This window comes from Pelmatolapia mariae, linkage group LG17 (assembly GCF_036321145.2).
Source record: "Pelmatolapia mariae isolate MD_Pm_ZW linkage group LG17, Pm_UMD_F_2, whole genome shotgun sequence".
NCBI classification, from domain to species: domain Eukaryota; kingdom Metazoa; phylum Chordata; class Actinopteri; order Cichliformes; family Cichlidae; genus Pelmatolapia; species Pelmatolapia mariae.
This window is the reverse complement of record NC_086242.1, coordinates 31,143,243-31,155,043: the sequence shown is the minus strand read 5'-3', so window position 1 is coordinate 31,155,043 and position 11,801 is coordinate 31,143,243. Positions and strand designations below refer to the sequence as shown.

The window sequence follows — 11,801 nt, the reverse complement described above, 5'->3', positions numbered from 1 at the left end:
CTCAACGGGAGCCTCCCGGCGACTGTAATATTTAAAGAAATTAGGTCACTGCTGAACTGTATCTAACCATCATCCTTAACATTACATTAATTATCATTTCATCAAAGTGTTTATTGAAGCTGCTGGCATTATGTTATAAGTTATATTATAGGGGTTATCATAATCAAATATTAACATGTTTATTACAGGTGCAGTTATAACTACTTTAAAATGATTGAGTTAATATATATATATCATAACTCAGAGCCTGAGTATATTGTTACAGTAAAATAGTAGCTGAGCAAAGGCCTGAAGGTATTCAGCTTCTTGTGGTATTTGAGTTTGCTTAGTTACAGGTGACGAAAGGATGTCCAGTCCATGGGGACCTCAAAGGCCTGTGATCTTCACCATATTTGGATGGATGGGGAACTTCTGTGTCTGCAGTTATCTCTTAAAATACATGAATGTTCTGTACATGCAAATTATGTGCTTGTAAACGCAAGAGGGGGCGTTACAATACCCTGATGTTATAAAAGTAATCTAGAGTGTATTTTGGGTAGAGATGTACAACTGATGTTTTGCAGTTTACACCTCTCCACGCTGCGTGCATTCATTAAAATCAATTGTTTGAACGACCTCTTCTGGACCATCATTGTTTTACTCTCGTCCTCAATTTCGAACCCATAACATTTGGTGCATTGGCCGAGGGTTGAGAGAGGGAGAAAGTTGGAGATTGAGACTGAGAGGGTCCAAGGTGCTCAAACAGGCAGACGCGAGTCAGTGGTCGAAGTGAGTTGACATAAGCCGGCTTATCTAAAGGTAAGGCACTACCTGTTGAATTATTTCCAAACTGTGCCAGATTGACGATTACAAAATTTAAAGTCTACTCACTGAAAATTACTGGTAAAGGTCTGTTTTGATTTTGGTGAAAATCTCATGAGAATTGAAGTTGAAGTAATGATAATGTAAGGTTAAGTGACAGTACTGATTAAAGGAAAAGCAGTTGGACTGCTACAAGGATTTAAGTAGTTGGACTACTAAATAGGAATAGGTAAAAGTAACGGAAATAGGTAAAGGACAAGTTAAAGTAGTTGGACTACTGAATATGAATAAGTAAAAAGTAACGGAAACAGGAAAAGTTACAGTAGTTGGACTACTGAATTTAGGATATAGGTAATTTGAAAACTGTGTATGGTAATACAGTCAGGATTGAATATACAGCTGGGCTGGGACATGAAGAAAGTCGGTTGAGGTGGTTTAATAAGATGTCTTTAAAAATATAAGTAAATTTCTGTAGAACGGAACATTGGGAATGTTCTAAGAAGTGCATTTGTCGGAAGGTGACGCTTCCAACTTGTCGGGGACGCTCGGCATTTTCCTCTGGGAGGGATAGTTCACTTGGCAAGTGTGGAGAACAACGACGCTCCTAAATAGCCAGTGGTTGGACCACTTTACCGTCCGGGACGGTATTTTGCACTTTTTTGGTCGATAGAAACCGGGTTTCGGGCGTGTAACGTACAATTATAACTTCAGGGAAGTATAGTTGGTTGCCGCTTTTAAATTGTCTTAGATTACTAGTTATCTGACCACGGCCCGGGGCCGAGACTGGTTATAATTGATTACAAAAAACTCAGGGAGTTTATCGGTTGGACCGTTAAGGTTAAATTTTTCTAAATTCGGTAGGTTGTTCGCTTTAAGGCCTTGTACATATTTGTATATTTTATAAGACGTCTCTGTGTTATAATTTGTTGTTATACTTTGTATTTTTGTATATATGGTGTGTCTGCCACGGGCGCTGCAGCAGGCTGGTTATTTTGAGAGTGTGTCTGTGAAAATGCAAATAAGGAAGCTGAGAGGTGCATAGAGGATGAGGAAGTTTATAGAGACTGCTAGACATTGCTGATGGCTGTATTTAAGACGCTGGTTTTGTTTATGACAATATTGTAAGTAAAGTTTTATTTCTTGCCATGACTGTATGACTTTTGCGGGGTTTTGAGATAGGATACATAAACTGTTGATACTTAGGACCGTTATTTGGGTTCTGAGAACTGAAATTGAATTTGAGATAATTTAATCAAACTAAGATGTTTTAGGATTTTTAGATGGGTTTTGTTTCAGTTTGAGATAATATACACAGTTACATTTGGTGTTTATCAGGTACTGTGGTTGACTTTGAGTGATACATATAGGTGTAAGTCGTTTGATGTTTGTTGGGTTAAGGAGGACTTTAGAAGATTGTAAGTGGTTTTTCGGTTAGTCAGATAATATATAAATAGTTAGATTTGACAGACTTGTTTACAGTTTGGCTTTATGTTAATATAGGTTGCAGCTGGCACAGAGGAAACACAGCACAACATCTTAAGGGTTTAAAATAATAATAAATAAATGAATGAAGTTTTTTAAGGGTTCTTGTGTGTGTTTTTAGGGATAGTTTTTGTGGGTTTTTAGGGGGAGTGTGTGGTTGTGTGTGTCAAACGGGAGGTCTGAATACAGCTAGTGAGCTGGTGACAGACGCTGTAACATGAAAACAGAGGAATTAGAGACTAGAATGTCCTAGAAAGCAATAAAATGCAAATTAAGAAGCTGTGAACTGCTTAAACCACAGTTGGTTTCACAAGCACTGCTGCAAACATTGTTGAATGCGTGTGTTTAAGACGCCATTTATGTTTATTAGAGGGTTATAAATAAAGTTTTGAGTGCTGTAGTGGATGTATAGTAATTGACTGAGTTTTGAGTTATATATATATATATATATGGAGTGCATTGTATATACTTAAGACTAACATATTACTTTCAGTAGTAACCTCTCTTCAGAAATAAAGGCTGTGGTGTTTTATTTTTCCAGTTATGCGTGTGCTGTGAGAAGGATTAGAGGTTTAAATTGTTATTATTTGATTTGCTCTTTCTGAGTTTGAAAACAATGCCTGTAAAATACCATTAGGAAAGCGTATTTTGAGTGATTTTAACTGTGTGAATGCTGTCAGTAGTTGATTTGAGTGACTCTGTGTGATTTGTACCAAATAGTAAATAAGTAATAATAACACTAGGGAGGTTTATAGTAGAATGAGTGAAAAGTGGGAGGTTGAGAGAAAAGGCAGTGTGTATGAGACGATTATGAGAGTATTGGGTGAATGATGTCACAAAAACTGACAAATGCAAAAAACTTGGAATATTTAAAAGGGTGTGCATGAAATAAGGGTGTATTGTTTTTAGACCAAGACTTAGTAAAACTAAAGAGGGTTTGTAGACTGTAAATATGAAAAAACAAGGGTTTGATTAATTTGTAGAAACAGGAAAGAGAAACAGGAAATACTGTGCTGCTGTGTGTGTGAGAAGAAGGTGTGTGTGTGACTGATGATGTCAGGGGAGCACCCAGAGAAATAGACAGACCTTAAATTCTAAGAAGATTAAGCGAATGCATGTTTTAAGAAAAGTAATAAAGTAATAAAATTATATTAATTACAGGTTTTAGAAAAGAGACAGACCGAGAGAAATAAATACATGAACTAACAATTACATTAATGAAGTGAAAACGCACGTACACAAACTGTTACATGTGAAATTATTGTTGGAAAGTTTAATACACACATGAAATAAAGAAAGCAGTTTACACTCCTTTAATTTCCAGAACCAGTGTGTCCCCCAGACCTGATAACACCCTTGCCCAGTTGGCCCCCGTATCAGGCGAGCATGGAAGGCTGGACAGCCCATGACGGGTAAGATCCCACCTCGAAACCCTGGGACGACCTAAGGCAAGGCGCAGTCACGATTGCTTGAACCTAAGTCCCGGAGTGACCTTGGAGTCACTGGAGGAGACGGGACTTCAATGGGTAAAGCTGCTGGGTACAGGCGAAGGGGAAATGCCACTAACAATGACCAGTGATGAGCCAGAGAGAGAAAACACACCCTGTCAAAAGGAGTCTGAAACACTGCAAAAGAAACATTTACGAGATCACAAAGATCACGAATAAACATTTATAAAAATCACACATACAAACAGAAAATGCACTAACCTTACAGAGATAAGCTCGTGAAGAGTAATGCATAGATAGTGATTAAAACCTGGCTAAGAACACAAACATATGTAATTAAATGAGCTTGCTAATTTCATGAGTGTTAAACTAGTGTGAATGTTGAAGAAAATACACTTAAAACACACTTGGATAAAATAGAGTTGTGGAATAACTCAAACGAAGCTGTATGACAAGGGAGTGAGTTATGGAAAAAACAAAAAAAAAACAAAAGAGAAGTGATTAAAGTAGTTTAAGAAGGGCAACTTAGGAGCGCTGTTGCACCGATTGATAAAAGCAAGTGATTAGTATAGAAAGAAAATGAAAATAATTGAATAATGTGATAAGGTTTAAACATGCATTTATCTTGTGACTGAGTATGAAAATTAGTTGGAGAGCTAATGTGAGTGATGACAGAGGAGCTTGCTGTGTGTGTGTGATTGAGGCCTTGAGGAAAGGAAGCAAAGTAGACAGTTGAGAGGTGAAAATTTGATTAAGAGGTTTATAAATTAGTGTTGACATATTGTGAGAATGTGCTTATATGTTTGGTTGAATGTGAGTTTGGTAAAGTGCTTAAAGGGGGATATTGTGTACGAAACGGTGTAGTTTTTTACGTTTTGGGTGTGTTCTATGGCTGAAATTTAAGATTGTTGAAGATTTTTGAGGTTGTTGTTTTATTTTTAAAGAGGGAGTTTTAATAAACATGGACATGTTTAAGGGGTTTTGTAACAGTGCACTTATAAAGAAAAAACCTGTCAGGTGATTTTGTTTTGTACTTTGATGAGCTAATACTCAGCTCTCTTTTTTCTCATTTTTGTTCTAAGCAGGCCTGCAAAAGACAACAATGAATAACGGCGCCGACAATAGTCTCAGGAAAACAAAAAGTAAGGTGACCTTTTCCGAATTACAATGGGTCAGATTGTGGGTCCCTGTCTAAGAGGATTGCAGCGAGCCAATCCAGTCCAAAAGTATAAAGAACTATTTTCCTAGAAACGAGTAAAAAGAAAATAAATGATTATATAAATACACTGAGTTTGCTGAAAGTGGAAAATCTGATTATTCGTGCGGAAGTCTACCAATACCCGATGTTAATGCGTGTGAGTGAATGTGTGGGAATGGACAGGTGAATGGACGGACCAGGCAGACCATAGGTTGGACCGACTGGACACTGACAAAAGACTGGACTAAGGTTGGACACATGACTGATAATTGTTCTGTTTTAACTTTTCCTTTATAACACAGGTTGGATCATAAGTGGAGAAAGTGAGTATAAAAGGTGATGTTCTAGTTAACATACAGGCTTTTGTTTATAGGACGTTTCAAGGATGCAGGCTGTGGATGGAGCCAAGAAGGGATTTTGACATGATGATTAATTTGATTTCATTCCTTAAACACAGGTTTGAAGGCCCGGAGCAACTATACCTAATATGATATGATTAACTTTTCTTTTAATTCCCTAACCTGAGTGAAGGATTTTGAGTTTGTAACACATGAGATGTGTCACAAAAAGGGGGGTCTTAATATATGCGATTAGCTACATGAAATGTGCTCTTTTAGGGTTACTAAGCAAATGTCTACGTGACCTTTACCTAATAACCTTTGTGATGATAAACTTGTTTACCGACTTGCTCTCTTGTAAAACATACAGACTTAGGAAAGGGGAACCTCAGCTCTGAGTGTATTAGAGCTTGTAATTAAATGTGGGACTTGAAAAGAGGAAGCAAATTTGGTACAGGACGTACTTGAGATGATCAGATGAGAGAAGGAGAAGGTCAGGAATAGTTTAAAGTAAGATTGAGAAATTAAATGGGGTAAAAGGGGGTGTAGCTTCAGGGCAGCTCACAGCCTGGCGTAAACGCACGGTGCTGTCGCACAGCTTAAGTTATTTGGTTGATTTATTTTATGACAAAATAATAAGGAAACATTAAAAATATAGAACACGTTGAGGAGATCTCTTTTGTTATATTCTAGTGTTTAACATGGAAGATGCCTCTCTGGGGCTTCTCTCCTGATGCTACTCCACCAAAAGACGCTTATCCATAGAGACTATGTCAGCTCCCAAACAGAAAACAACAAACCAAGACTAGCAATAAACAATCTAAACATAAATAATAACAAATAAAGAACAATACAGAATAAAAATTTGAACCAAAGAATAAAATAGTGAAATGTGGATTATTAAATATTAAGTATTTCTCTTCAAAAGTCTCTGTTAGCTGACGCCAAGCGGTCGCAGCAGATGGCTGCCCGTACCTGAGCATGGTTCTGCTGGAGGTTTCTTCCTGTTAAAAGGGAGTTTTTCCTTCACACTGTTGCCAAAGTGCTTGCTCAATAGGGGGCCACAAGATTGTTGGGTTTTTCTCTGTATATATGAAGCACCTTGAAGCAATTTTTGTTGTGATTTGGCGCTATATAAAAAAATTTAAATGGGAATGTATTGAAGTAAACTTAAATGTCATAAACTAGGAATTAGTTCATTTCTCAGGGGAGAAATGAAAAAACGGGGACTGGTGTTAGGAACAAAAGCTATATTTTTAATATGAACCTGCCCATTATCTTGTTTTATGTACTTTAATAATGAAGGCTGGCTTGTAGAGCAAGGCCACCTTTTACTCACAAACAAGTGCTCAGCCAGGCTGAAAAACAGGAAGCTTTAGTGCACAAGGCATATTAATAGATATAGACACAAAAAGAGGAACTCCCCATATAAACAACGTTCAAAACTGTGTGAAGTATAAAGTACCGAAATAACACTATATAAGTCACAGCTGATGATTCTAATGTTAGAGAGCTCTTGCAACTGGCGTCTGAGCTGTGCAGAGGTCGCTCTTAAGACAGGTACTTATGTAGGTTAACATAAGGTTGAGCCCAACAGAAGCAAGGCACCCCAAATGTGCACAGCGTGCAGCAAGGGTGGCCAAAATAATATAGGAAACAGCACATGTAGGGAGAGAACACTCACTAAAAGTTCTGACTACACATAGTGTGGTGGCTTATGTGAACTTGCAGGCGTTCACTATGACATCATTAGCACAACAGAGACTGAGTAAAGTTTTAGATGCTCGAAATCTGACACTTACTCATGAAGAAATCAATATGGCAGATTTAATGGGATTAGGAGGACCTAATTATTGTACTAAGAAAGCAGAACTTGAAGGGAAAGTCAGGGAAGATTTAAAAGCAGGACCTGTTGGGATTGGGGATTTAGAGATTCTTTTATTGCTATGATATAATGTGCCTTATGATGACTGCATTAATAACAGGTTGTACAGTATAATTTTAATAATATTGAATATGTTTGTGATAACAGTGTTATTTCATACACAAAGCATAACTGTGCTTGTTTAGAGTTGATGTTCCGTCCAAAGGGTTTTAAGCTTCACGGGTGAGAGTGTCCAGGTGATACATGTTGAGGGAAGATGAGAACATAGCAGGTTAATTGCATGCACGCTTACAAACACACATGATTTAAATATAGGCCAGGCCGAAGGCCTGGACTGTATGTAGCTTTTAAATTTACAGCTCCTAACTTGCAGGAATGGCGTGGAGTGTAATGAATGAATGCAAAACATGCTTACAGACACAAACATGAAATGGATTTATTTTGTAGGGTAAAGGTGGACCACATATTGCTTTGTTTCTGCTTAGCAACTGCTGAGCCGGGTGAAACAAAATGTTGTAGAAACTTGTCTAACTGGTATTAACAGTAACTTTTGCATGTTATGTATATGCTTGAAGCAAAAAGAGGCGTAAATGATGATAGAAAATTTTGAAGTGTGTTTTCTAGCGGACATTTAGGCTGACATAGGGCTGGTGTATATTTTACCCGGGGTGTTTTTAATAGAACTAAAAGCGTTGCTCACACACATAAAGAGTATTGAGATTAGGTAAAGTTAATATAATGGATAGAGCCCAGAACATGATATTGTCAACCAACTTTGAATAATGACAGGAACCTTAGATGAACACAGTAGGTTAGTAAGGTGTAGCAGAGAGAGGCGGTTTGTTTTATCCCTTACAGGAGAAGATTTCCACTAGAGAGGGACCCAGAAAAGGAGCAGAGACCACTTAAGCATGAAGTGTTTTCAAGTGGGAGCTGGTGTTTTCTTACTGGACCACCTAGAGGACATGAGGTGGTTGTCTGATTTGCTGAGTCAGAGGACGGCTAGAGAGGGTCAGAGCGAAGGAAGTGGACCTGGGAATGGTGGTTTTGGGGCCCATGATGCCATTAATGGATGTAGAGGTGACAGAGTGGGTCGAGGAGTGACCCAAGGAAATGGTGTGGTGATGTCTCTGGAGAGACATCAAGAGAGGGAATTGTAATATTTAAAGAAATTAGGTCACTGCTGAACTGTATCTAACCATCATCCTTAACATTACATTAATTATCATTTCATCAAAGTGTTTATTGAAGCTGCTGGCATTATGTTATAAGTTATATTATAGGGGTTATCATAATCAAATATTAACATGTTTATTACAGGTGCAGTTATAACTACTTTAAAATGATTGAGTTAATATATATATATCATAACTCAGAGCCTGAGTATATTGTTACAGTAAAATAGTAGCTGAGCAAAGGCCTGAAGGTATTCAGCTTCTTGTGGTATTTGAGTTTGCTTAGTTACAGGTGACGAAAGGATGTCCAGTCCATGGGGACCTCAAAGGCCTGTGATCTTCACCATATTTGGATGGATGGGGAACTTCTGTGTCTGCAGTTATCTCTTAAAATACATGAATGTTCTGTACATGCAAATTATGTGCTTGTAAACGCAAGAGGGGGCGTTACAATACCCTGATGTTATAAAAGTAATCTAGAGTGTATTTTGGGTAGAGATGTACAACTGATGTTTTGCAGTTTACACCTCTCCACGCTGCGTGCATTCATTAAAATCAATTGTTTGAACGACCTCTTCTGGACCATCATTGTTTTACTCTCGTCCTCAATTTCGAACCCATAACACGACCCACCAGGCTTACCCGGATGCAGGCGATGGAACTCCCGCAGCATGCGCTTGTCCAGGACGGCCGCCCGAGCGATCCAGGGCCGGTCTTCCAAGCCGTAGCCTTCCCAATCCACCAGGTACTGGTAGCCACGCCCCCGGCGCCGAGAATCCATGATACGGGTGATAGAGTAGGCCGGCAGACCATCCACGAGCTGGGGGGAGGAGGAGGGGGCCTGGAAGGAGGGCACAGAGGGCTGGACTGAAGAGGTTTATTCTGAGACACATGGAAGACGTCGTGTATTTTCATGTTGCGAGGTAGTTTGAGCTTTACGGACACAGGGTTAACCAAAGCAGAGATCTCGAACGGGCCGATAAAGGTGGGAGTGAGCTTCTTGGATTCCGCCCTGACGGGAACGAAGCATGTGGAAAGCAATACCTTTTGTCCAACAGCATAGGTGGGGGGCCGATGGCGGTCAGCAATGCGTTTATTATGGTCCTTGGTGCGTAATAATGCAGCCCGGGTGGCCTTCCATACCCGACGACACCTACGCAGATGCGCCTGAACTGACGGCACTGAGTGTTCGCCTTCGATGGAGGGGAAAAGAGGTGGCTGGAATCCCAGGGAAGCTTCGAAAGGCGAACGGCCCATGGCGGAGGAGGTCATGCTGTTGTGGGCGTATTCGATCCATGGCAGTTCCTCACTCCAGATGGCCTGGTTGGAAGAGGCGAAGCAGCGCAGGGCCGCCTCCAACTCCTGGTTCGCCCGTTCAGACTGGCCATAACACGGTACTGCCAATGTTTTTGTACACTCAGTGCCTGTAATTTGTTAAAGCTGTAAAAGCTGTCCCTTTTACAGTAAATGTTAAAAAAGTGAGTTATTTGTTGGATTTTCAGGTCAGTAAAATCCTACCTGGCAACCATCTTTGCTCCATCGATGCTCTGCATCTCTCTGGCGATGCGAACACCTTCGTCCTGAGAAAGAAGCAAAATAAAGTGAAATCTAACCAAGATGATGAGAAACGTGCTGATTGGATGTGTTTGTCAAGGTGTGTTCATATTTACCTCACCAGTTTTTGCAGCGAATGTAGACAGAGACTGCTTTGTCATAATACTGTCCTTTTTCATAGAGCTGAGCAGCTTCAGAGTATTGCTGTGATAAAGAAAAAACACACACAGATGAAGATATGAACAAGACACAAGACAACAAGACAATATTTTTTTCATGGTTTTGATGGTCACTGTAGTGGCTATATTAATTTCTTAAAGTTCTCTCTTTCTCTTATATTTAATATAACCACACTACGGACAGACAAGTGCCTGTTTTTATGCGTTGTCGTTAGCAACAATGACGGTATAACCATCGCGTGTCCGCTTGTTTATTTTCCACATAAACCTTTCACAATAAAGATCCTGTTGAGACTTTTCAAAATAAATTGAATCATGTGAAAAAGTATGCAGAGTTTTTACGGATGAGAAGCAAAAAATAGCCGTCAGGTGCTAAAAAATAAACCTTAGACTCAAACGTTAGAACAGGCTTTTCCCCGCAGCACGCCGTGTAATAAATACTCACAAAGAAAACAGCGGCCGTTACAACCTATGTCTAAAAATGTGTAGTTTCATGCATCGGTTAAAACACTGACTCGAGGCACACGACGCCCAATTGGAAACACTTCAGCTACCCGAGATTCACAGAATTTACAGAAAATGTTAAATTTTTGTGATTTGTATCGTTATCGGACGATAGATGTTTTATATCGGGATATGAAATTTTGGTCATATCGCACAGCCCTAGCTCTCCTTCCACTCCTTCATTGCACTGACCATGTTCCAACAAACAGCAACTTTCCTTGTTCATAACCGCTAGTATGAAACACAGACTGATTGAGGCATTAATCGTTGAATATTGTTATTACATCATTATTATTTACCACTTCTTTTAGGAAGACAGGGTCTGCCAGTTTTTGCTCCAGTGCTTCCACGTCTGCTACTGTCCGGAGGGGAAATACAGCACCCTCAGGTAATACTGCATCAACTGGTCCATCAGGTTGTTTGAGGAGAGACTGCAGCATTCTACTGTGGACCCTCTGAGTGTCCTTAATGTCTTCCAGGAGCGTTAGAACACGTACAAACATGCTGGTATTAGTGGCTTGTACAAGTTGTCTTGGAACTGGTGAAGGAGTTGACGGCTGTGGCAGCTGAACAAACGGATGAGTGATGTTCAGGTGGGGAATTTCACTTGAATGTCTATTCTCCATTGCTGATGGTGGTGAGGTCTCTGGCTGTTCTGCAGCGTTGTCCCAATCCTCACTGGAGTTCAACTGGATCACCTCTCACATGCATAATAGCCAGTGTGTCCCTTCACATATTTAAGAAAAGCATGAGCAGGTGCATCACAAATGAATGTTTCTGGTGCAGCAACACTGAAATGGACACCACTGTACTGAACTCCCTCTTGTATAATTGCCCTTACATCTTGTAAAAAGTCATTCAAGTACTCCTGCACTAGGGCTGTTCGATATAACGATATATATCGGATGACGATATAAAAACATCAGGAAACATGCCAAAGCCCAAAGCATTCTAAAAAATGTCTGCAGATGGTTCATTTTGTAAAATGACTTCAGCATGTTCATTGCAGTCATGGTGCTCTTCCTCAAGTGGTTTATTCTCAAAAGAATCAGAGTACAAAATTAAGTCCTGATGACGCTCTGACTCATTTTGCTGTGGAACAAGACTAAAATGTTCAACAAATTTCTGAGCTATTCTCCTTCTCTTTGTCCTCTCAGATTGCTCCATTGATTTCTGAAAGACAGCTCACAGATTCTGAAGCTGCAGGTTTCATCACTCTCCAACCAAAATTAACTGA

At 39.6% G+C, this 11,801-nt stretch overlaps 1 protein-coding gene across 1 annotated transcript; it reads right to left on the bottom strand.

Annotated features, from left to right (window-relative positions):
- Positions 1 to 5,818: 5,818 nt before the first annotated feature.
- Positions 5,819 to 11,136, bottom strand: LOC134646697 (uncharacterized). The gene is made up of 6 exons (XM_063500554.1): positions 10,864 to 11,136; positions 10,003 to 10,085; positions 9,846 to 9,907; positions 9,267 to 9,751; positions 8,970 to 9,168; positions 5,819 to 5,835 (listed from the first exon to the last, which is right to left on the bottom strand). The coding sequence occupies exons 1-6, from the start codon at positions 11,065 to 11,067 to the stop codon at positions 5,819 to 5,821; spliced, it is 1,050 nt and encodes a 349-aa protein (XP_063356624.1). The 5' UTR covers positions 11,068 to 11,136.
- Positions 11,137 to 11,801: the final 665 nt, after the last annotated feature.

Bases quoted from the DNA above. Each gene is read 5' to 3' on its own strand.
- LOC134646697 (XM_063500554.1), bottom strand. From the start codon at position 11,067: ATGTTTGTACGTGTTCTAACGCTCCTGGAAGACATTAAGGACACTCAG. The intron at 10,086-10,863 runs GTAAATAATAAT...TCTTTATCACAG, and splicing joins CTGTCTTCCTAAAAGAAGTG to CAATACTCTGAAGCTGCTCA. The intron at 9,169-9,266 runs GTAAAGCTCAAA...CCCTCCTTCCAG, and splicing joins CTTTGGTTAACCCTGTGTCC to GCCCCCTCCTCCTCCCCCCA.